Raw genomic sequence first — 26,938 nt, 5'->3', positions numbered from 1 at the left:
TATTATGGAGCACAACAATTCAGTGCTTTGCATATTCATTGTTTGTGCGTGCACCATGCAGCTATCAATTTTTAATATTTCTTTCAGCTTTTTATTTTTCTTACATTTTAATTATCATCTACAGGAGTTCAGGATCACCAGCATGAGAAGATTGTTTCAGTTTCATTCAATGGATCAATTCACAGTCCCAGGTTTCCCCATTCATACCCAAGAAGCACTGTGCTGGTATGGAGATTGGTAGCATTGGAGGAACATTTAAGGATACAATTGACCTTTGATGAAAAATTTGGTCTTGAAGATCCAGAAGGAGATATATGCAAGTAAGTACTAAAATAGTTATATTGAACGTATATAAAGGAAAACTTGCCATTTGGGCATAATTCTCATATCAATTTATCAATATTTTGTACATGTACATATATACCGTACATTTTCTCATCTGTCTTGATGAGGGGTCAAGGTGTAAACAGACAATCTCGATTACATGAAGAGTTGCATGCCTCTTTATGAATCAGGAGTGCCTGAAGAACACAGTGGGCCTCTATGCACCACGCCAATTGAATTATGGCAGCACTATGTAGGATTTTGTTGTCACTAAGGATGTATGTAGTCACATGATTATTATTATCATTATTATCATGATTACCCCAGCAGCCATTCACAGCACAACGTAACCAATCTAATGACAAAATCATCCACCAAAGGTCATGTAAAGTAGTCAAAGTATGGTGCAAGAAAAAGCCTATGGAGTCAGTGTTTGTGAAAAAACTGTGCATGATGGAATTTTTAAGATATTTTTACTGAGCTCAGCGATCGAAAGTGTATAAAAATCAGCTCTTAATTTTCAAACAATTTTACCTTTGCAGAGCTGTTAATAGATCCCCCATGGGACCATCAGGAGAGTTGAGAAGTTGAAAAGTCATTAATACAGTGTACTCTGTAACTCTAGGTGTCTGTGCAAAAATCAGAAGGAAAGAGAGTTTGGGATGATTTGCTGGGGATTGGGACACCATTAAGATTTAAAGCTTTGCCAACAAATACTTTACAAAGACATTCTTTTTTCATGTGTTCTATCCCTGTTTTTCATGTATTAAACACATACTCATGATCTGAAATGTCTGGCTTTTTTGTGGACTGAGTATCCTCAGAAACAAACGTAGATATGTTCATTTAGGATATGAGTCACTGTTCAAAGGTAGGGTTGAGCGAAACGGATCGGTCATTTTCATAAGTCGCCAACTTTTGGCAAAGTCGGCGTCTCATGAAACCCGACCCGATCCCTGTGTGGGGTCGGCCATGCGGTACGCGACTTTCGCGCCAAAGTCGCGTTTCAATGACGCTAGAAGCGCCATTTCTCAGCCAATGAAGGTGGACGCAGAGTGTGGGCAGCGTGATGACATAGATCTCAGTCCCCACCATCTTAGAGAAGGGCATTGCAGTGATTGGCTTGCTTTCTGCCGCGTCACAGGGGCTATAAAGGGGCGTTCCCGCCGACCGCCATCTTACTGCTGCTGATCTGAGCGCAGGGAGAGGTTGCTGCCGCTTCGTCAGAAGCAGGGATAGTGTTAGGCAGGGTACATTCACCCCCAAACCGCTTGTGCTGTAGCGATTTCCACTGTCCAACACCACCTTTTGTTTGCAGGGACAGTGGAAGCTACATTTTTTTTCCTCAGCGCTGTAGCTGATTGGGCTGCCCTAGAAGGATCCCTGATAGCTGCGTTGCTGTGTGTGTACGCCGCTGTGCAAACCAACTGCTTTTTTCAAAGCACAAATCCTGTTGTTCCTTCCTTTGTGCACAGCTATCTTGTTTGTTTGTCCACACTTTTGTGTGCAGCAGTCCTTTTTATAGCTGCCTGCCATACTTTTCTGAGATTACTGCAGGGAGATAAAGATTGGCAAGTCTGCCTCTGTGCCAGTGCTGTGTGTGGCATCTGTCTCTCATTGTGTGCCACAGAAAACCTAGTGTGTAATACTGGGCCATTTTTTTTTTTTTTTTTTAATTCTCCCTGAAAAAAAAAAATAGTGAGAGATAAAGATTGGCAAGTCTGCCTCTGTGCCAGTGCTGTGTGTGGCATCTGTCTCTCATTGTGTGCCACAGAAAACCTAGTGTGTAATACTGGGCCATTTTTTATTTTTGTTTATTCTCCCTGAAAAAAATAACTAAATAGTGGGAGATAAAGATTGGCAAGTCTGCCTCTATGCCAGTGCTGTGTGTGGCATCTGTCTCTCATTGTGTGCCACAGAAAACCTAGTGTGTAATACTGGGCCATTTTTTTTTAATTCTCCCTGAAAAAAAAAATAGTGGGAGATAAAGATTGGCAAGTCTGCCTCTGTGCCAGTGCTGTGTGTGGCATCTGTCTCTCATTGTGTGCCACAGAAAACCTAGTGTGTAATACTGGGCCATTTTTTTTAATTCTCCCTGAAAAAAATAAATAAATAGTGGGAGATAAAGATTGGCAAGTCTGCCTCTGTGCCAGTGCTGTGTGTGGCATCTGTCTCTCATTGTGTGCCACAGAAAACCTAGTGTGTAATACTGGGCCATTTTTTATTTTTTTTTATTCTCCCTGAAAAAAATAAATAAATAGTGGGAGATAAAGATTGGCAAGTCTGCCTCTATGCCAGTGCTGTGTGTGGCATCTGTCTCTCATTGTGTGCCACAGAAAACCTATTGTGTAATACTGGGCCATTTTTTTTTTTTTTTTATTCTCCCTGAAAATAAATAAATAAATAGTGGGAGATAAAGATTGGCAAGTCTGCCTCTGTGCCAGTGCTGTGTGTAGCATCTGTCTCTCATTGTGTGCCACAGAAAACCTAGTGTGTAATACTGGGCCATTTTTTTTATTTTTTTTATTCTCCCTGAAAAAAATAAATAAATAGTGGGAGATTAAGATTGGCAAGTCTGCCTCTGTGCCAGTGCTGTGTGTGGCATCTGTCTCAAATTATTGGGGCACAGAAAACCTAGTGTGTAATACTGGTCCATTTTTTTTTTTTTAATTCTCCCTGAAAAAAAAAAAAAAATAGTGGGAGATTAAGATTGGCATTTCTGCATGAGTGCCGGTCCTGTGTGTGCCATCTGTCTCAAATTATTGGGGCACAGAAAACCTGGTATGTAATACTGGTCCATTTTTTTTTTTTTTAATTCTCCCTGAAAAAAAAAAAAAATAGTGGGAGATTAAGATTGGCATTTCTGCTTGAGTGCTGGTCCTGTGTGTGCCATCTGTCTCAAATTATTGGGGCACAGAAAACCTAGTGTGTCATACTGTTAATTTTTGTTTTTTTTAATTCTCCCTGAAAAAAAAATAAAAAATAGTGGGAGATTAAGATTGGCATTTCTGCTTGAGTGCCGGTCCTGTGTGTGCCATCTGTCTCAAATTATTGGGGCACAGAAAACCTAGTGTGTAACATTGGGCCTGGTTTTCCTTTCAGTGTCAGCCACCTATAAAGGTGTATATAAATCCTACAGAAGTTAGAGTTCACCTTATAAGTTGTTTTACAGTAACAAATACCGTTACTTTGGTTACGTTTTGCAAACAATGAGGAAGTCTGGTGGAAGAGGTCGTGGCCGTGGGCGGTCATTGTCAGCTGGTAATGATGGTAGTGGTGGTGGAGCATCAGGTGGTCGTGGTAAAAGCAGTACAGCACCTAAGTCTCGAGTTGTTGAGCCAGGTTCGTCGTCTGGCTACACAAGGCCTCGAACGCTCCCTTTTCTGGGAGTAGGAAAACCGCTTTTAAAGCCGGAGCAGCAAGAACAACTTTTGGCTTTCCTTGCTGACTCAGCCTCTAGCTCTTTTGCCTCCTCTTCTGAAAGTGCTAAATGTAAAAGCAGCGCATCGTTAGTGGATGTTCATGGTCAGGGACAAGTCACTTCCTTGTCTTCTTCACCCAGAACAAGAGAGAAGGATGCGTCAGGAGACACAACGGGTTACTCCATGGAGCTCTTTACACATACTGTTCCTGGGTTAGACAGTGAAACAGTTAACAGGCCATGCCCATTAGAAGTTGAATCGGACATGGAGTGCACTGATGCACAGCCACAGCCAGATTACTATGCTGTTCCTTTGACTCAGACCAGAACATTGCCCTCGCAGTGTACTGAGTCAGAATCAAACCCAGCTGAGACTATGGTGCCCCGTCACGAACGCTATACCACCGGCTTACACGGTGACACAGACGAAGTTGCACACGAGATAGAAGAGGAGGTCATAGATGACCCAGTTGTTGACCCCGATTGGCAGCCATTGGGGGAACAGGGTGCAGGCGGCAGTAGTTCTGAAGTGGAGGAGGAGGAGGAGCCGCAGCAGGCATCAACATCACAACAGGTTCCATCTGCCGGGCCCGTATCTGGCCAAAAATGCGTGGCAAAACCAAAACCAGTTGGAGGACAGCGTGGCCATCCGGTTAAAGAAGCTCAGTGTGCAATGCCTGAAAAGGTTTCCGATAGTAAAAAGAGTGCAGTCTGGCATTTTTTTAAACAACATCCAAATGATCAGCGCAAAGTCATCTGTCAAAAATGTTCAACTACCTTAAGCATAGGTCAGAATCTTAAAAGTCTAAATACAAGTTGCATGCTTAGACATTTAACCACCATGCATTTGCAAGCCTGGACTAACTACCAAACGTGCCTAAAGGTTGCAGCACCCTCGGCCAATGAAGCTAGTCAGCAACGCTACATCCCTTCCCTCACTGTAAGCCCACCATTTCCCGCACCACCTGCAGTATCTGTGCAGCTTTTGTCTCCAGGCCAAAGCAGTCAGGGAATCACCAGGTTCGTAGTAGGAAACACTGCATGTAGGGCACCGGCAAGAATACCATCTCCAACCCTCTCTCAGTCTGCCATGTCCACCGGCACCACCGCTAGTTCCACGATCTCCAGCTCTCCAGTCCAGCTCACCCTACATGAGACTCTTGTTAGGAAAAGGAAGTACTCATCCTCGCATCCGCGTACACAGGGTTTGAACGCTCACATTGCTAGACTAATCTCATTAGAGATGATGCCCTACCGGTTAGTTGAAAGCGAAGCTTTCAAAGCGCTGATGGACTACGCTGTACCACGCTACGAGCTACCCAGTCGACACTTCTTTTCTAGAAAAGCCATCCCAGCCCTCCAACAGCATGTTAAAGACCGCATCGTCCATGCACTCAGGCAGTCTGTGACTACAAAGGTGCACCTGACAACAGATGCATGGACCAGTAGGCATGGCCAGGGACGTTACGTGTCCATCACGGCACACTGGGTGAATGTGGTGGATGCAGGGTCCACAGGGGACAGCAATATTGGGACAGTTCTGCCTAGCCCACGGTCAAGGAAACAGTTGGCTGTAGGCGTTCGCCCCCCCTCCTCCTCTTCCTCGTCCTCCTGCAGAAGCGAGAGCTCGTCCACAGACCGCAGTAGCACATCCACTCCATCCGCAGCTGCCACTATTGCACACCAGGTGTGCCATTATGGGACAGCTAGTGGCAAGCGTCAGCAGGTTGTATTGGCAATGAAGTGTTTGGGCGACAACAGACACACCGCGGAAGTTCTGTCCGAGTTCTTGCAGAAAGAAACTCAGTCATGGCTGGGCACTGTACATCTTGAGGCAGGCAAGGTAGTGAGTGATAACGGAAGGAATTTCATGGCTGCCATAGCCCTTTCCCAACTGAAACACATTCCTTGCCTGGCTCACACCTTAAACCTGGTGGTGCAGTGCTTCCTGAAGAGTTATCCGGGGTTACCCGACCTGCTCCTCAAAGTGCGCAGACTTTGCTCGCATATCCGCCGTTCGCCCGTATACTCCAGCCGTATGCAGAACTATCAGCGGTCTTTGAACCTTCCCCAGCATCGCCTAATCATCGACGTTGCAACAAGGTGGAACTCCAGACTGCACATGCTTCAGAGACTGTGCGAACAGAGGCGTGCTGTTATGTATTTGTGGGAGGATACACGGGCAGGCAGTTGGAAGGCAGACATGGAGTTGTCAGGTGTGCAGTGGTCGAAGCTACAAGACCTGTGTCAAGTCCTTCAGTGTTTTGAGGAATGCACATGGCTGGTTAGTGCAGACATGCCATAATAAGCATGAGCATCCCCCTAATGCATCTGCTGATGCAAAGTTTGACGCACATAAAGGAGCAGGCGTCTGCAGCCGAGGAAGAGGAAAGCCTTGATGACAGTCAGCCATTGTCTGGTCAGGGCCGTGTAGAGGACACAGTAGCGGGCGAAGAGGATGAGGAGGATGATGGGGATGAGTACTTTTTTAATGAGGAAGCTTCTCCTGGGCCAACAGAAATTAATGGCGTTGCAAGGCCGGGTTCTGGTTTTTTAAGGGAGACAAGTGACGTAGATTTGCCTGTAACTGCCCCTCAAACCAGCACAACCGCAGATTTGACAACTGGAACTTTGGCCCACATGGCGGATTATGCCTTACGTATCCTCAAAAGGGACCCACGCATTATTAAAATGATGACCGATGACGATTACTGGTTGGCCTGCATCCTTGACCCTCGCTATAAAGGCAAATTGCAAAATATTATGCCACATGAGAACCTCGAACAAATATTAGCAACCAAACAAGCAACTCTTGTAGACCGTTTGATTCAGGCATTCCCAGCACACAGCGCCGGTGATGGTTCTCACACGAGCTGCAGGGGGCTACAGGGCAGAGGTGTTAGAGGTGCACAAATCAGAAGTGGCGTTGGACAGAGGGGTTTTCTGACCAGGTTGTGGAGTGATTTCGCAATGACCGCAGACAGGACAGGTACTGCAGCATCTATTCAAAGTGACAGGAGACAACATTTGTCCAGTATGGTTACTAACTATTTTTCATCCCTTATCGATGTTCTCCCTCAACCGTCATTCCCATTTGATTACTGGGCATCCAAATTAGACACCTGGCCTGAATTGGCAGAATATGCATTGCAGGAGCTTGCTTGCCCAGCAGCTAGTGTGCTATCAGAAAGAGTATTCAGTGCTGCTGGTTCAATATTAACCGAAAAAAGGACTCGTCTGGCTACCCAAAATGTGGATGATCTAACCTTCATTAAAATGAACCACTCCTGGATTTCAAATTATTTTGCCCCACCTTTCCCGGCTGACACCTAGCTTTCCTATAAAAAGGTCTTGCTTGTGGACTGGTCTTACTGAGTGTTCCAATCTCTTAATTTGCAGCAGCTGTTTGTCCAGCATACGACATGTTTACACCGCCCTCAATGGGAAAACTTCCCCCACGGGGCCGTGGTCTCGCCACTTGGCGCAAGCACCCGTTAGAGTGCCGTTTGTCTGAAGAGGTGGGTGTGCCCGCTTTTGGTCGACGGCACTGCCACTGGGTCCCTCATAGTACAATAAAGTGTCTCTGGCGGTGGTGGCGCGCACCCAACGTCAGACACACCGTTGTAACATGAGGGGCCCTGGGACGGTACCGCCGGCCACAAGAGAGTTCACCCCCCCAGCTCAAACTGTGCTCTACCACGTGCAAAATTATCTCTCACAGCTCCACCAATGTTTAGTCTATGCGCTGACATCATTCAGTGCCTGGCACTGACAATACCAATTTGTTGACATCTATGATGCTAGTTAAAATAGTCTGGGTCAGTGTCCTATATTGACACCAGTAAATACTTACTGCCAAATTACTATGTCAGAAACTCAGCAGATGAGCCCACCCCTGTACCTAAGTATGCCACACTTTTGTTTTTTTGTTTTGTTGTTTTGCGAGACATTAACATCTATTTATTTTTTGGGAGTACTAACCTGTGTCAGACACTCCTTGCAATCGTTCTCCGCTGACCACACCAATGCTGCCTGTGTACCCAATGTAACCTATTTAAAACTGCATAGAGCCTATTTTTATTTATTTTAGGCCCAGTAAGCCTGTCTGCGGTCCCTCCTTGCAATCCTCCTCCACTGACCACAACAATGCTGCCTGTGTACCCATGTAACCTACTTAAAACTGCATAGAGCCTATTTTTATTTATTTTAGGCCCAGTAAGCCTGTCTGCGGTCCCTCCTTGCAATCCTCCTCCACTGACCACAACAATGCTGCCAGTGTACCCATGTAACCTATTTAAAACTGCATAGAGCCTATTTTTATTTATTTTAGGCCCAGTAAGCCTGTCTGCGGTCCCTCCTTGCAATCCTCCTCCACTGACCACAACAATGCTGCCTGTGTACCCATGTAACCTATTTAAAACTGCATAGAGCCTATTTTTATTTATTTTAGGCCCAGTAAGCCTGTCTGTGTTCCCTCCTTGCAATCGTCCTCCGCTGACCACACCAATGCTGCCTGTGTACCCCTGCGAGATAACTCTAAGTGCCTTGAGCCTATTTTTATTTATTTTAGGCCTAGTAAGCCTGTCTCCGCCGCTCCCTGGTGTTGTCCTCCACTGTATAAATCTGAGCTTCAACCTTCTGGCTCTCATTAAGTATCTGTTGGTAAAAATTGGTGGTTGGGGCCTACTAGCGGTGTCTGCCGCTCCTGGGTGTTCTCCTCCTCCTGAGTGTTCTCCTCCTCCTTGGTGTTCTCCTCCAGGTTTCCTTGTCTGAGCTTCAACCTTCTGGCTCTCATTAAGTATCTGTTGGTAAAAATTGGTGGTTGGGGCCTACTAACGGTGTCTGCCGCTCCTGGGTGTTCTCCTCCTCCTGAGTGTTCTCCTCCTCCTTGGTGTTCTCCTCCAGGTTTCCTTGTCTGAGCTTCAACCTTCTGGCTCTCATTAAGTATCTGTTGGTAAAAATTGGTGGTTGGGGCCTACTAACGGTGTCTGCCGCTCCTGGGTGTTCTCCTCCTCCTGAGTGTTCTCCTCCTCCTTGGTGTTCTCCTCCAGGTTTCCTTGTCTGAGCTTTAACCTTCTGGCTCTCATTAAGTATCTGTTGGTAAAAATTGGTGGTTGGTGCCTACTAACGGTGTGTGCCGCTCCATGGTGTTGTCCTCCACTGTATAAAGCTGAGCTTCAATCTTAAAGCTCTCGTTAAGTAGTTGTTTTTAAAATGTATGGTTGGGCCCTTAAAACGGTGTCTGACGCTACTGGGTTTTCTCCTGTTTTGTTGTCACGACCTTCAATGTTCAGGCTTTCGGCTTACATTTTAAATAATTAAACTGCAGTTGGCCTACTACTTTGGTTGGGCCTAGTAACGGTGTGTGCCGCACCTTGGTGTTGTCCTGTGTTATTTTCCTGACCTTTAATCTTCAGGCTTTCGGCCTTCATTTGTAATATTAAACTGCATAGGGCCTACTAGTGTGGTTCGGCCCTACTAATGGTGTCTGTCTGCCGCTCCTGGGTTTTCTACTCCACTGAACTAAGCAGTGCCACCTGGTTAGTCCTGTTACCAATTTTGACCTGCATTTTACCCACTTTATTATTTGGGCCTATATCAGTGTTTCCGCCTCATCCTGCCCATTGCCCAGCCGGTGCTAGATGAGTCTTGTGGTACTTTGACCCAGACCACTACATTCCCCTTGCATGCTACACAGCCACAATCTGACCCTGCTGAAAGTCAGGTTCCCCTTCCCGCATACTATACCACCTTACACAGGGACAAAGAGGAAGGTGCAGATGAAAGTGCAGGTTTCTTCAACAGGTAGGGGGGCATACTCATTGGCGACGTCACAGGCACAGGGCCCCTCAGAGTACGCAAAAGTGTCGCTGCCAGTGGGAGGCGCCCCCGCCGTGCAAACACACCACCGTACTTTGAGGGGCCCTGTGCCAGTGCCAATGCGAACGAGTGGGCCTCCCTGCTTGCTCAGGATCACAGCACTTGCAAAGTTGAAATACCTCTCACTGCTCCACCGCCGTGACGTAGTCCACGTTTCCTGGGCCCACTAAAACCTTGAAGCAGCCCTACCCCCCACAACTTTTGCCAAATGACCCCCAATTTCCAATGCCCAACTATTATTATAAAGTTAATTAAGATTGACAAGCTTCAGAAACAAGAATGGATGCTTTTGGCATTAAAATGGGCACTGTAGGTGTTTTCCTGGCCTCCACTCACTGCCGACTATGCTTCCCCATTGATTTGCATTGGGTTTCATGTTTCGGTCGATCCCCGACTTTTCGAGATAATCGGCCGACTTCACTCGACTCGACTTTGGACAAAGTCGGGTTTCGCAAAACCCAACTCGATCTTAAAAAAATGAAAGTCGCTCAACCCTAGTCAAAGGTCTTTGGGTCCATCACAAACTGGACAGCACAAGCTGCATCTTAGTACTGTCACAGTTTTTCACTGACTTCTTAACGGGGAAACTTGAGAATCATCCATCAATTTTAAACTTGCATGCAACAAAAACTGCTGAAACACTCACGGTAAAAACTGGCACATTGACCAAACACTGATGAAAATCGGTCTCTTTTTGTTTCAAACACAAGAAAAATCTGACATCTGAATGAGGCATAATTTTGCCAATTTTGTTACTGATAAGTTCTTCGATGTGGGCTAAAATTATAAATATGAAACTATCCCTGTTTTCAAAACATGAATGTAAGATATAACATATCTTCCATATACCACATTATCCTTTTTTTTTATTTTCATACTCAAGAAGCTGAGAACTTCAGTATTGTTTTTACTTCACTTTATCCCAGCTGTTTGTGACATTTAATATGCATCGTAGCGCTTATATGTCCTTCTGATATGTTACCACTTGAGGCTTATAGATCAAACAAGAAGAAAATCACTGCATCCACATTTATGTTCCACATAAGCCTTTGCATCTGTTCCTCTCTTTTCAGCTACATGCTGGACTATTATATATATCATGTTGCATGTGAAACACAGTGTTCCCAGACTGATTACAGAAAATGAAAAAATGGACATTTACATATACAGTATATATATATATAAGAAATAAAATAAGGAATTGAGGACAGAATTATGGTAACAGTAACATTAATTAATATCCTTCAGGAACATCTTATTCTAAAGTGGCAGACACCTGGAATCGGAATAATGTCTATTATTATTTCTTGAAAAGGCTGAAGAGCTCAATGCTAGACCTGTCGATAAGGGAAAATTAGAAACAATTGTCCTACATATATTAACTAAAGTTGAGTGAATCCATTTGCAGAACCCTGATCCAGAGGCCACTTCAGTAAACCACTTTTTCATGCAGAAATACCCATCGTTTTTTCTGATTTGTAGACCTTGTCATTGAAGCATGACACTTACATATTATTGCAGAGAGCCTACTAATTAGTAGAGTCACCAGGGATGCCAGCAGATATGAGGCAGTTCACAGGGATTTAATTCAGTGGCCACCAACTATTGACATTGCCGCTAAATCATGGCCCTGTGAATCAATTAATTCACCTCTAGTAGTAACGGAAGTAACAAAACATATCAAGTGGCAAATTTGATTAACCTAAAATGTAAATATGTCTATACATTTGTTGTAGATGAGTCCGTGGGTCAAGTAACCCCTACTACCTGGTACAGAAAGTCCTATGGTTACAAATGTATTGCCTCTTAAGTTCCACCCATGCCCTTTAAGTTCCAACTGAGATGAATTTAGAATTAGAGTTGAATTTTTTTAATTTAAATTAATTTTTTAGTTTAGAGTTGAACAGAAAGGACCTTGGTCCAGCAGCCATGTTGGCGGTTAAATCGACAGTCCAACATTTGTAGCTCCCATCATTGCAGAGAATGAGAGTCACTGTTCACACAAAAGGGACAGATTTCCTCTCTCCTAAAGGTACCTTCACACTGACCAACTTTCCAACGATAACGATAGCGAGCCGTGACGTTGCAATATCGTTGTGTTTGACACGCAGCAGCGATCTGGATCCTGCTGTGATATCGTTGGTCGGAGCAGAAAGTCCAGAACTTTAAGGTACCGTCACATTAAGCGACGCTGCAGCGATATCGACAACGATGTCGATCGCTGCAGCGTCGCTGTGTGGTCGCTGGAGAGCTGTCACACAGACAGCTCTCCAGCGACCAACGATGCCGAAGTCCCCGGGTAACCAGGGTAAACATCGGGTTACTAAGCGCAGGGCCACGCTTAGTAACCCGATGTTTACCCTGGTTACCAGTGTAAATGTAAAAAAAAAAAAACACTACATACTTACATTGCCGTGTCTGTCGCGTTCCTCGCCTCGCTGCAACGTCACGGATCGCTATCGTTATCGTTGTTAAGTCGCTCAGTGTGAAGGTACCTTTATTTGGTCGTCAGATCGGTGTGTATCGTTGTGTTTGACAGCAAAAGCAACGATGCCAGCAATGTTTTACAATGGTAACCAGGGTAAATATCAGGTTACTAAGCGCAGGGCCGCGCTTACTAACCCGATATTTACCCTGGTTACCATTGTAAAAGTAAAAAAAAAACACTACATACTCACCTTCTGATGTCTGTCACGTCCCCCGGCATCCGCGCTGCTGCTTAGAGCTTCCTGCACTGAATGTGTCAGTGCCGGCCGTAAAGCAAAGCACAGCGGTGATGTCACCGCTGTGCTTTAGGGCCGGCGCTTACGCAGTGCAGGGAAGCGGACGCCGGGGGACGCAACAGGCACCGAAATGTAAGTATGTACTGTTTGGTTTTTTTTACATTTCCACTGGTAACCAGGGTAAACATCGGGTTACTAAGCGTGGCCCTGCGCTTAGTAACCCGATGTTTACCCTGGTTACCCGGGGACTTCGGCATCGTTGGTCGCTGGAGAGCTGTCTGTGTGACAGCTCTCCAGCGACCACACAACGACGCTGCAGCGATCGGCATCGTTGTCTATATCGCTGCAGCATCACTTAATGTGACGGTACCTTAAGAGATGAATATGCCTGCAATGTTCCTTTTCATTTCTATGGAGACGCATGATAAATGCTATCCCTGGTTTCTGGTCGAGAAGGGAGACTTAGATTAGATCCCTTTTCTTGCCCTGTTGCTGGGGGCACAAAGGTTAGACCCTTATTTAGCTTTGTTTTAGAATCCATCTGATTGGTTGATTGGAATGACTTGAAGGTCCATAGAGAAAGCTGAATTCAAAATTTCATCATAAAGGGTCACCACTTTATGTGAAAAGTGAAATATATTTTATGGCTTATGATCCATGCATGTGACAGTTTTTTGACAAATTTGCCTTCCTCTGTAGATTTTCTCTATTTTTCCCCTTGCTACCTCATATTTCTTTCTCATTCTTTCTCTGGCCCAGTCTCTTCCACATACCTCAGTATACTCAGTAGGGATGTCTGCTGCTTGTCATCACTAATGCCTGAAGTTATTTGAAACGCTCCTTGAATTCCTTCAGCTCTTGCATGATATAGCATAGGGCAGCATCTTCTCTGACTCCTCTTTCAAACCTCCATTCCTTTTTCTTACTATCCAGGGTTCAACACTGGTGCACAATTGTTTCAAGGAACACAAAGGGTGAAATGTATACACCTTGAAAGAGGTTCACATCTTTATGAACCGAAACGTTGCTCAGATGGGCTAATAAAAGTAGATCCTTCCTTTTTCACTGAGAATGTTGTGCTGCCTCCATTTTTTGTGATTCCTATTATTGAGGTTTGGTCTGTGCCTAGGGAGCTTTGCACCCGATTTTTTCTCTTCTTTCTTTTGTATATTGTGCTGCTCTAGTCCTTCCTTTTTTATGCCACAAGTTGAGTCATTGAGTGTTTATTACCTTTCTGTAGTACAGGTTATGCAGAGGATGGTGCTGTCTGCAGAATGTAACAATTATTGCTTTTTATGAGTGGCTATAGGGCATGCTGATATTCAGACACCTTAGCATGAATAATTTAAAATAATAAACTTGCAAATTAAAAAAAACCTCAAATTTGTAGAACTGCAAAGTGCCTTTTAGTGAATTAATGTTTTATTGCCTTGAGTGCAGTTCTGAAACCTGCATTTTAGCTGGACAGTTTACATTGAAGTTTACAGTGCACTTGTTTCAATTGTGTCATCATATAAGCTTGACTGAGGATTGTGAAAAAGAAAAATACAGATTCAGCCTTACATTTTTTTGTGGTGCTGAACGTATAATTTTCATAGTTTGGTGTTTGGATAGTGTTTGGACAGTTATGAAAAATAGAAGACGCTCTGCCTCCGCATTCCTGAGCCTGATCCTTTTATCTGTTTCCCTACATAAAATCTTGTGTGGGAATTCGTTATGGTTTGCTGTGGAGCCAATGCCCTGATCATCGCCGATGACATCCAAATAGGATATAAGTATTTCTAGAATGTCTCGCTGTAGCTTAAATAGGAGGTGATACACTAAAACTACTGAGAGATGCGTTATCTAACTAGTCATTACCTAAGGGTTCGCTCCTCATCCGAATCATTCTGGAGCCTAAAGATTGTTTGCAGTAAAGTCAGCTTTAGGATATGGTCAGGCCTGCAACACAGATGCAATAGTTGGCAGGGAATTGTATATTGATAAAGGCTGCACGGTTTTACATATGTAGGGTAGGGCCATACTGTGTGGCCATAACTTGGTTCCCCCTAAATGCTGCAATATTTTGTGCCAAAAATGTGCTGTTATTGGCATTCTGTGGGTCAAGCTTTGGCCACTCGGCTGCTGTACGGCCTGGTCAGACCCTAAAATTTCCTTTACATTGAAGGATTATTATGAATAAACTATCTTAAGAACGCCTGTTCACCATAACCTTTCAATCTGAACAGGCTGGAGATCACCTCATGAATGAACTAAACACTCATTCATCAATGTGAAATGATCTTGTGCAGTACAAAAGATCATCTTTCTTGGCAGCACATGGTACTGTGTAAACAGAACTTGCACTGCAAAAAACAATTGCAGCCTGTGGGTAATGAGCGATTTACTACAGATTTTCAGTCATAGCTCCCCACCGTCAAAAATCCAGTGGGAATGTCCCAATTTGAGGCGGCAGTCTATCTGTACCAGCAGGTCAGGGCTGTGTCCCGACTTCACTCACTCTCTCCATGCAATGTCTTCTATCCTCTGTCTTCACCACTCCATAGCTTCTCCTCTCGGGGAGAGGAGCCTGAGTGTCTTCTCTGCACACACATGCATTCATTAAATAAACAATTCTCTTTGGTCTCCCGGGAATTGAACCCACAACCTGCAACATTGTAGGAAGTAGCAAAAACTGTGAACCACATCCTGCACTGACAGGTGCCGGAGAATTTTATATACCTGAATGTGCATGGCAGGCTGTGAACTCATAAGCAGATTGTACTGATACATAGAGATCAGTGATGAGTGAGTGTACTCTTTGCTCGGGTTTTCCAGAGCACGCTTGGGTGACCTCCGAGTATTTATGCCTGCTTGGAGATTTAGTTTTCATCGCGGCAGCTAAATGATTTACAGCTACTTGCCTGCTTGATTACATGTGGGGATTCCCTAGCAGCCAGGCAACCCCCACATGTACTCAGCCTGGCTAATAGCTGTAAATCATTCAGCTGCCACGATGAAAACTAAATCCCCGAGCAGTCATAAATACTCGGAGGTCACCCAAGCAACGAGTACACTCGCTCATCACTAATAGAGATACATCTGTATAAAGCAGTGTATTTCTATGTTCCTGTATTTTAGAGGGAAAATAAAAGTCAGATTTGTTTTCTTCTTATAATATTACTAAGAAATAATGAAAATTACAAAGATGTCACTTTTAATGCACTTTTCTTTTAAAATAATACACATCACAAGTAAGCAAATATACATATTTAGTGTCCTTGTAATTATGACAACCTGTAAACCATGGTGAACAAATTATTTATGGTGAGTAGTGTAAAAATGTGGCATTTTCCTTTCTATATATGTTTTCTGCAGATGTCTGCACCACATAACACATTAATAATAAATAGTAATGGCAATCTTCTCTGATTATTTTATGTCTACTGCTTTTCTTTTATGCCTTTTTCCTCTCGTATTTGAAGTGTTTTTGGAACAGATTTGAGTAGGGTTTTAATGCATTTATAATAGTACAGAAAAGCTTTTATTCTACACTTAAAAATGCAACATCGTTTTTTTACACTTGTATTTTTCAGGCTCCACATAGAAGCATATAGAGAACAAAATGCACAAAAAACGCACAGTTCAACAGCATCTTTAGATGTACAGAGGGTAGCGTTTTCATGAAATTACATTGCCTGGAAATGTAGGCCTTTTTTACACATAGTGTACATGCTGTGTTTTCTGCTGATTTTTATATGCACAAATTCTGCTGTGTTTACCTCGTGTAGTTTTTGTCTAATTTTTACCAAAAACGCATATAAGAGGGAAAAGGCAAAGAAAAGCAGCAAAAATGCAATAACTATAGAAGATTGTTTACAGTGAGTACAGAAAGTATTCAGACCGCTTTAAATTTTGACTCTTTGTTCCATTGCAGCCATTTGGTAAATTAAAAAAAAATTTCATTTTTTTCTCCTAATGTACACTCTGCATCCCATCTTGACTGGAAAAAACAGAAATATAGAATTTTTTTCAAATTTATTAAATAATGAAAACTGAAATATCACATGGTCAGAAGTATTCAGACCCTTTGCTCAGACACTCATATTTAAGTCACATGCTGTCCATTTCCTTGTGATCATCCTTGAGATTGTTCTACTTCTTCACTGGAGTCCAACTGTGTTAAATTAAGCTGATAGGACTTCATTTGTAAAGGCACACACCTGTCTATATAAGACCTCACAGCTCACAGTGCATGTCAGACCAAATTTGAATCATGAGGTCATAGGAACTGGCCAAGGAGCTCAGAGGCAGAATTGTGGCAAGGCACAGATCTGGTCAAGGTTGCAACAGAATTTCTGCAGTACTCAAGGTTCCTAAGAGCACAGTGGCCTCCATAATCCTTAAATGGAAGAAGTTTGGGACCACCAGAAGTCTTCCTAGACCTGGCCGTCCAGCCAAACTAAGCAATCATGGGAGAAGAGCCTTGGTGAGAATGGTAGTAAAGAACTCCAAGATCACTGTGGCTGAGCTCCGGAGATGCAGTAGGGAGATGGGAGAAAGTTCCACAAAGTGAACTATCACTGAAGACCTCCAACAGTGGGGCTTTTATGACAGAGTGGCCCGACGGAAGCCTCTCCTCAGTGCAGGACATATTAAAGCTCGCATAGTTTGCTAAAAAACGCATGTAGGACTCCCAGACTATGAGAAATAAGATTCTCTGGTCTGATGAGATGATGATAGACCATTTTGGTGATAATTCTAAGCGGTATGTGTGGAGAAAACCAGGCACTGCTCATCACCTGCCCAATACAATCCCAACAGTGAAAGAATGAATGGGGCCATGTATCGTGAGATTTTGAGTGCAAACCTCCTTCCATCTGCAAGGGCATTGAAGATGAAACATGGATGGGTCTTTCAGCATGATAATGATTCCAAGCACAACACCAGGGCAATGAAGGAGTGGCTTCGTAAGGAGCATATGAAGGTCCTAGAGTGGTCTTGCCAGTCTCCAGATCTCAACCCCATAGAAAACCTTTGGAGAGAGTTGAAAGTCCGTGTTGCCCAGCAACAAGCCCAAAACATCACTGCTCTAGAGGAGATCTGCATGGAGGAATGGGCCAACATACCTCCAACAGTGTGTGCCAACCTTGTGAAGACTTACAGAAAATGTTTGACCTCTCTCATTTTGCTTTTTGCTCACAAATTCTTGTGATCATTTTGACCCCATATGGTGAGATCTTGGAGGAACCCCAGATTGAGGGAGATTATCAGTGGTATTGTATGTCTTCCATTTTCTTATTATTGCTCCCACTGTTCATTTCAACACACCAAGCTGCTTTCCTATTGCAGATTCAGTCTTCCCAGCCTGGTGCAGGGCTACAATTTTGTTTCTGATGTCCTTTGACAGCTCTTTGGTTTTCACCATAGAGGAGTTTGGAGTGTGACTGTTTGAGGTTGTGGACAGGTTTCTTTAATACTGATAACGTTCAAACAGGTGCCATTACTATAGGTAATGAGTGGAGGACAGAGGAGCCTCTTAAAGAAGACGTTACAGGTCTGTGAGAGCCAGAGATCTTGCATGTTTTAGGTGACCAAATACTTATTTTCCACGATAATTTGCAAAATAAATCTTGCCTATGTGATTTTCTTGATTTGTTTTCTCATTTTAACTCTCATAGTTGTGGTCTACTTATGATGTCAATTACAGGCCTCTCTCATCTTTTAAGTGGGAGAACCTGCACAATTGGTGGCTGACTAAATACTTTTTTCCCCACTATATATGTGGGGCAGGCTGTGGGGACATATATACAGATGTCTGGCTGCCGGGACATAGCTGCCATGACAGCTATAGGTTTGTTGAAGACCTCCATGATTTTCATTTTGACTTTCCAGTGAAATCCAGCGTTTCACTGGCGTTCATAGGAGATCGTGATTTTTTTCTTTGCACAACAGTGATATACTACAGGTGACCGGACAATTGCAGCTTCAAATCCCCTAAGGAGACTAACAAATACAGTAAATTTGCAACTGCCAACCAATGAAATCCCAAATGTTCTCAATGGGAAACAAGTCTGAAGACACTGCAGGTCATGGTAGCACATTTAGGCCACTCTGGTTGCTCATAATAGCACTAGCTGTCATGCTGTGATGGTCTTCGGTAAGGAAGGGGAGCCTCAAACTGTCTCTGGAACTGGGATGCTAACTAACCCTGTCCCAGGTGTGGTATTGAAGGAAGAGAGGCCTGAGTCTCTAACCTTACTAAGCTCTTGTTAAACCCTGATCTGTACCTTTCCTCACCCCATGAGGTATGGGAAAAAAATGTAAGGTAAACAAGACACAAAGACAAAACAGGGATAACTGAAAATCCCTATCATACAAAAGCACTAACCAACCATTGGGAGGAAGATAGGGACAGGGAGGAATAAACTAAAGGGGAACAGGGACCAGGAGATAAACACACAAGTACTACAGCAAACCACAAAACACGACTACAACAACTCTACTCGAACCACTTAGCTTTAGCACATAGGAAGGCAAATCTTTCACGTGCCAGGAAAAATAGTTCTGACCAGTTTTTATATGTAGAGATAATGACTAGAGATGAGTGAATATGATTGGGTCCCTGCTTATTCAGCAAGCTATCGTGCTTACCGCATAGGCTACAGCGGGAACCTGGCTTACTGGATCACTCCTGCTGATCAGCTGTTCGGCTCCGCAGCTGCATGTGTCACGGTTGTGTGACAGTCACAGCGCATGCATGGAGAGCAGAGCAAGATGGTAATAAAGGCTGTAATAGAGGTCTGTCATATAGGAAGTAGCAATCCTAGAAGTCAATGTCTACTTCCTATAGGTGGCACTAGAGTTCTGGTCCTCTTCCTCTCTGAAGAGACAATTTGCATATTTCCCAGAGGAGCATTGCAGCTTTAAGTCTCCTCATCTCGGATGCTTAACATGTCACTCTTTGCAAGGAGAAACGTTACCCCTTGGATACCCACAGATATACAATTTTGGATGTTCTGCTCCTCTATTTTTCTTTATTGGAAACCTATTTTATTTTTGTGGAATCGTGTTTCTATTGATGAATATTTCTGTGTATGTAACTAACGTTATAAATATTTACATATCAATTATCCCCGAGAGATGTTAAATATTAGGCCTGTCAAAACAGAACATATTGAATTACACAGCGTACAAGCTGTACGAGCTTTATCCGAGATTTAACCTGGTACATTTGTATTATAATGTGTAAGAAAGTTGAAAGTGAACATGGTGAAAACTGAAGCTATGTTTAGCATTGCAGTAAAAATAAGCCAACATGTGGGGGCTGAAAATAACACAATCTGTGCTGCACGCAGCCATCCAAATTCACAAAGGGCTGGCAATGAGCTGTTCTCTACACTTGTGCTGTATATTTAGCATGCTACAGAGATTTAGACCATGCAGAAACTAACTCCCTCACCCATGTTTTATCTGCTATAATACAGCAGAGCCTGCTTATATATTTGTCTCACTGTAACATATAGTAATATATGAGGCAGTGGTCAATTAGGTATTATATGATGCTTGAAGCATTCTTTAAAGTGATGCAGATTACATGAATGAATGACATACACAAGTTAAAATATATCATTTTGTCATGCCAAACATGTTGTTACCTGTAAAGCCACCTATAGTTCCAACACAGTACTTTGAAATAAAAATATAATAAAAAAAATTAAAGAAGTTTTCCAGGAGTATAGTATTGATGGCCTAACCTCAAAAAAAGAAATCAATTTAAGATTGGTGATCACTAGATCCCCAGCACCACCAGCAATCAATTACATGAAAGAATGTCAATTTCAGAAGAAATTCAGATAATCTTGGCTTTACAGAAATGGATAAATAAGATGGATTACTTGTGCAGAACGGAGGAGCGCTCCAGCCAACAAGATGGAAACCATGCCACATGTGTAAGAGCGTGAGAATCTTGTGGCTCCTCTAGAGTAGATTTTGCCAGTGCCGCATACTGTAATCACTTCTTCCACAATTACCAACTGTCCAAGGTTTCCTGGGACACCTGTAAAAAAATGTTGAAGGGTTAATGACAAAAACACACAAAAGACTGAAGGTGGGCATTATAGGGAGGGACGGAACCTTTCCTGGAGGGACAACGATGGGTGGGAGTTCATCCTTCGTAGAAATTGGAGCAACCACGGTCTTTTTGCCTTTCCCCATCAATCAATCCCGATCAATTTATAGTCTCCTATGAGAGCAACACTTGCCTGTAGCATGTGAGCCCTTCTTGTTCTGCTCCTCACCTGACCAGAGGATGTATCACTATTCTTTTTTTTTGTTGTATTTGAAAATTCCTGCCATAAAAAAAAGAAAGTTGTCATTAATGCGGCATCCAGTATCAATGTCATTCTTTTTAATGAAATGATGCTATAAAAGCAGAGTAATCGAATTAGTACCATAAATACGACTGTGTTCTTTTTATTTTTAGTGTTCTCATATCTTTTTTAGAAACATTCACAGCTGTCACACAGGCAGCCCCCGCCTATCCCAGAAATAAAACACATCCTTAGTGTCTCAATCAGTACCCTTCATTTTCAGGATTGGTCATAAATAATAATCTGATGGCAATATTCCATTACTTTACAAGATGAGAATAACATGTTTATTGCTGTATGAAATCTGTGGGGAAAATGATAACTTCCAACATGTACTGAGGCTGGCAGGGATGATCGTAATTTTTAAATGTATATAGTTGTGTAAGTCAATGCTGTTAGTAAGGATGGAGGAAGTCTACAGGTAGCAGGCACAGTTAGGTCCAGAAATAATTGGACAGTGACTAAATCTTTGTGATTTGGGCTCTGCATCCTACCGTTTTGGATTTAAAATGAAACAACTGAGATTCAATTGGAGTGCAGACTTTCAGGTTTAATTAAAGAGGTTGAACAAAAATGTTCCGAGAAACGTTGCAGCCATTTTTCTACAAATGCTCCTCATTTCAGGGACTCAAAAGTAATTGGTCAAATTAATTTTACCATAAATAAAATGTTCATCTCTAACACTTTGTAGAAAATCCTTTGCTGGCAATGACTCCCTGAATTCTTTAGGCCATGGTCATCACCAAACACTGTGGTTCCTCCTCTATGATGCTTTGACAGATGTTTGCTGTCACAGCTAACTGCAATTGTTGCTTACTTGTGGGTCTCTCTACCTTACATTTTGTCATAACTATGTGGAATGCATGTTCGATGGGGTTGACATATTATGATTGAATCCACCATTGCAGAATATTCCACTTCTTTGCCTTAAAAAACTCCTGGGTTGCTTTCGCAATATGACCTAGGTCATTGTGCATCTGTGCTGTGAAGCGCCGTCCAATCAACCTTGATGCATTTGGTTGAACCTGAGCAGAAATTATAGCTCGGTACACTACAGAATTCAACCAGATGCTTTTGTCTTCAGTAAATCATCAATAAACACTTGAGACCCAGTGCCATTGTAAGCCATGCTTGCCCATGCCATCACACTGCCTCCACCATGTTTTACAAAGGATGTGGTGTGCTTTGGATCATAAGGCATTTCAGCCATTTCAAGCCTTCTCTATACTTTCTTTCAATCATTCTGTAACAGGTTGATATTCGATTTATCTATCCAAAGAACACTTTTCCAGAACTGGACTGACCTTTTTAGATGTTTTTGTGAAAAAGTCTGATCTGACCTTTCTATTTTTAATGCTGATTAACAATTTGCACCCTGTGGTGAACCCTCTGTATTTGACCTCATGAAGTCTTCTCTTTAAGAAAGACTTAGATACTGAAATATCTACTGCCTGCCTGGAGAGTGTTCTTCACTTGGGTAGATGTTGTGAAGGGGTTTTTTTCACTATGGAAATAACTCTATCATCCATCACTGCTATCTTCCATTGTTATCCAAACCTTTTTGAGTTCCCAAGCTCATCAGTGCGCTCATCATTTTGCAGATTGTACCAAACTGTTGATTTGACCACTCCTAACATTTCTGCTAGCTCTCTGGTGGATTTCTTCTTCTTTTCAGCCTAATGATGTTATTTTTCTACTCCATTGAGAGCTCCTTTGCTTGCATGTTGTTGGTTCACAGCAGCAGATTACCAATGCAAATGCCACAACTGGAATCTGCTCTAGACCTTTTACCTTCTTAATTTATGATTGATTGATGAGGGAATAGCCCATGCAGCCCATTCCCTGTGACTACCTCTTGAAGCTCAACAAGAGAATGCCAAGAGTGTGCAAAGCAGCCATCAAAGTAAAAGGTGGCTACTTTGAAGAACCTAGAATATAAGACATAATTTCAGTTGTTTCACACTTTTTTGTTAAGTATATAATTCCACATGTGTTAATTCATAGTTTTGATGCCTTCAGTGTGAATGTACAATTTTCATAGTAATGAAAATACAGACAAATCTTTAAATGAGAAGGTGTGTCCAAACCTTTGGTCTGTACTGTACACATTCTGACAATCTCCAATTGGTATTCACACTGTCTGGTTTTGTAGATTGTCCCCCTTTACCGATGGAAATTGTAATATCCAGTTGTCAATTTATTCCAAATATTCAGGAATAAATACAGAAGAATGCTACAGTGCAGAGTTCTACATCAGTGTTATTTCATGACAAATATAAGTATTTGTAGATGGAACATATCTGCATGTCATCACTTGTATCAGTCCTTCCCAAAGCAAGCTACTCTGACCTCACTTTAGGATAGTAGGTGCATTCATTCTAGTCATTTCTGTATCACCCGAGTCATGTACCCATACAGTGCACCATACGAAACGTTAGATTAGAGAAAGTCGTAGGTTTCTCTTTTCATGTGCATTTTTTGCCTGAGAATGCCTGGACAGATGTGTCTTCTTGTCCTAGTTTGCCCACTGGCTATCTTACGACCCTAATCAGCTGAAATCTATCCTGTGACGTCCTGTTGCTATGTCAAAACACTTTTGTGGAGTCTAAATGTCTCAAAATATAATTTTTTGAACATAAATCTCAGATTTCAGAATGTTTTAAAGAAGAAATTTTGGAATTTGAAACAAAATATCCAAACACGTCTGGCAACTAAATGTTACCATGCTATGAAAGGCATCTCACTAACTTGGCACACAGTCTTTGGGCTATGTATTGGGTCCTGAATGTTTGGGAGTATTTTGCAGGCAGCTTGCTGTCAAGTTGAAAAGAATCCTTTCCCTGTTTAATCAGCTGAAATAGCAGACATACCATCTGTCCTGCCTCAACCAGACACTTGTGTTTCTTCACCTGCCACACTGTGCCGTTCTAGTGTCTTGTTTCTTATCAAGTTTCTCAGTCATTATAGAGAAACATTCAGCACCTTTTAGGACCATACATTAAGTCTGGGATCTGACAGCAGCAATGCAGCTACATGCCAGGGTCCTGTGGTCATTTGCTTCAGTGGAACTCCTGGCGATCTGGATGTTGCATACATGATATAAAGGCTTCAAAGTGTCCATGTTACAGCTGTGATCGGGCCTAAGAGTAAGCAGATTGTCAAGCCGTACAACCAGCATGGAACTAGGATATATTTTACCTGAACTGGTGTAATACTTGTACTTGAAACTAAAAAAAGGTTTTCATCTCTTTACAATAATATAATACAACTCACAGATGCAGTGGGAAGATATTTGTGCTGATTTGTTGCAATGGTTTCATCTTTTACCTTTCTGTAATTCAGTGAACACTTAGAGGGAATCTGTCAGCAGGTTTTTGCTACCTCATCTGAGAACAGCCTTATCTAGGTAAAGAGAAGCTGAATCCAACAATGTATCACTTAGATTACTGGGTGCAGCAGTTCTGACACAATCAGAAATTTTAGATTTAGCATGAAGCAGAGCTGAGAAAGCTAACCCCGCCCATACCAGGCTCTCTGCGTACAAAGTCCATAGACAGTGAGCTACTTAGCTGATATAGTAGTCTGGCAATGTTAATCTCTCAATTATAAATCCTTCACAGTTAGTAAACATCAGCACTTTGATGAGTGACACCTTCCAGAATTCTGTGTTTCAGCCTCTGTCTCCTGCTGTCTTCAGATTACATAGCAAAAACCTGCTGACAGATTTCCTTTAACCCCTTTCTGACCTCGGACGGGATAGTATGTCCGAGGTCAGATCCCCTGCTTTGATGCGGGCTCTGGCGGTGAGCCCGCATCAAAGCTGGGACATGTCAGCTGTTTTGAACAGCTGACATGTGCCCGCAATAGCTGCGGGTGGAATCGCGATTCACTCACTGCTATTAACTAGTTAAATGCCGCTGTCAAATGCTGACAGCGGCATTTAACTACTGCTTCCAGCCATCGGGCCGGAAATGAGCGCACATGATCGGGGGTCAGCGATGCATTGGCATGACAACCAGAGCTCTCCTTGAGACCTCTATGGTTGTTGATGCTGGATTGCTGTGAGCGCCACCCTGTGGTCGGCACTCATAGCAATGCAGAAATTCAGGCTACATAGCAGTTAACTGAGCATCGCTCCTATGTAGCAGAGCCAATCGAGTTGTGCCAGCGTCTAGCCTTCCATGGAGGCTATTGAAGCATGGCAAAAGTAGAAAAAAAATGTTTTAAAAAATATGAAAAAAATATAAAAGTTTAAATCACCCCTCCTTTCGCCCCATTCAAAATAAAACAATAAAAAAACAAACATAAACATATTTGGTATCACCACAAAAATTTGAAAGGCCAGAATTTACGGTTTTTGGTTGCTGCGATATTGCATTAAAATGTAATAACGGGCGATTGAAAGAACATATCTGCACCAAAATGGCATCATTAAAAACGTCAGCTCGGCACGCAAAAAATAAGCCCTCACCCGACCCCAGATCACGAAAAATAGAGACGCTACGGGTATCGGAAAGTTTGGAATTTTTTTTCACCATTTAGATAAAAAAGAACCTAGACATGTTTAGTGTCTATGAACTTGTAATGACCTGGAGAATCATAATGGCAGGTCAGAATTAGCATTTAGTGAACCTAGTAAAAAAGCCAAACAAAAAACCAGTGTGGGATTGCACTTTTTGCGCAATTTCACCGCACTTGGAATTTTTTTCCCATTTTCTAGTACACAACATGCTAAAACCAATGATATCTTTCAAAAGTACAACTTGTCCCGCAACAAATAAGCCCTCACATGGCCAAATTGACAGAAAAATAAAAAAGTTATGTCTCTGGGAAGGAGGGGAGCGAAACACGAAAACAAAAAAACTAAAATACCCCGGGTCATGAAGGGGTTAAGAATGACACATTTTTTCCCAAGTTTGAAAAGTCAGACTACATGGCTAGCGTAGAGATTTTAGATACCTATGACAATGTGACTAAATGTAAATGTATACAATCCTCACAAAGAAGAAAGAGGAGTGAAAATATACTACGACACTTTAGACAGTTTCAATGTAACACTGAGCTGTTAATATACCTGGAATGAAGATTAGAGGGGTTTGGCTACCGTACATTAAGCTAATTCATACCTTAATCTTGGGAATAGGACAGTTTTTTATTCTTTTTACCTTTCTTCCAGCCCTCTATTGTTCAGCAAGATTTCAAGATGTGGCCACAGCTGGCCACTAATTTGCTGAATTTACATTGCGCAAATTACAATAACACAAGAATGTGGATTTTTGTAAATTTATAGTAGAATTCAACTGCACTCGAATAAATTCGCCCTTCTCTAGTTAATAGTTAATTTTTACCAATTAACAAAATGCAACTTGAATTAACTAACTCAAATGAACTTTTAATGTGACTGCCCTTTATCTTCAATGCACTATCAATTCTTCTAGGGACAATATGCAAATAGAAGAGGACTTAAACTGTAGCATCACCTATTGGATGTAACAATATTTAAAGTCAATATCGATCCTTTAACCCCTTTACCCCCAAGGGTGGTTTGCACGTTAATGACCGGGCCAATTTTTACAATTCTGACCACTGTCCCTTTATGAGGTTAAATCTCTGGAACACTTCACTGAATCCTGGTGATTCTGACATTGTTTTCTCATGACATATTGTACTTCATGATAGTGGTAACATTTCTTTGATATTACCTGCATTTATTTGTGAAAAAAACAGAAATTTGGCGAAAATTTTGAACATTTCACAATTGTCCAACTTTGATTTTTTTATGCCCTTAAATCACAGAGATATGTCACACAAAATACTTAATAAGTAACATTTTACACATGTCTACTTTACATCAGCACAATTTTGGAACCAAAATTATTTTTTGTTAGGGAGTTATAACGGTTAAAATTTGACCAGCAGTTTCTCATTTTTACAACACCAATTTTTTTAAGGGACATCACATTTGAAGTAACTTTGAGGGGTCTATATGATAGAAAATACCCAAGTGTGACACCATTCTAAAAACTGCACATCTCAAGGTGCTCAAAACCACATTCAAGATGTTTATTAACCCTTCAGGTCTTTCACAGAAATTTTTGGAATGTTTAAAAAAAAATGAACATTTAACTTTTTTTCACAAAAAATTTACTTCAGCTCCAATTTGTTCTATTTTACCAAGGGTAAAAGGAGAAATTGGACCCCAAAAGTTGTTACAAAATTTGTCCTCAGTACACTGATAC

At 42.3% G+C, this 26,938-nt stretch overlaps 1 protein-coding gene across 2 annotated transcripts in view; it reads left to right on the top strand.

Annotated features, from left to right (window-relative positions):
- PDGFC (platelet derived growth factor C) overlaps nt 1-26,938 on the top strand; it is a 392,151-nt gene that overhangs the window by 201,066 nt on the left and 164,147 nt on the right. For both annotated transcript variants that reach the window (XM_077279398.1, XM_077279399.1), the window contains exon 2: nt 125-320. In XM_077279398.1, coding sequence (XP_077135513.1) covers nt 125-320 — 196 coding nt within the window. The remainder of the gene's footprint in view (nt 1-124; nt 321-26,938) is intronic.

Source organism: Ranitomeya variabilis, chromosome 1 (genome assembly GCF_051348905.1).
Source record: "Ranitomeya variabilis isolate aRanVar5 chromosome 1, aRanVar5.hap1, whole genome shotgun sequence".
In the NCBI taxonomy this organism is placed as follows: Eukaryota; Metazoa; Chordata; class Amphibia; order Anura; family Dendrobatidae; genus Ranitomeya; species Ranitomeya variabilis.
The sequence above is the reverse complement of the archived record's forward strand: the minus strand, read 5'-3'. Positions and strand labels throughout refer to the sequence as shown.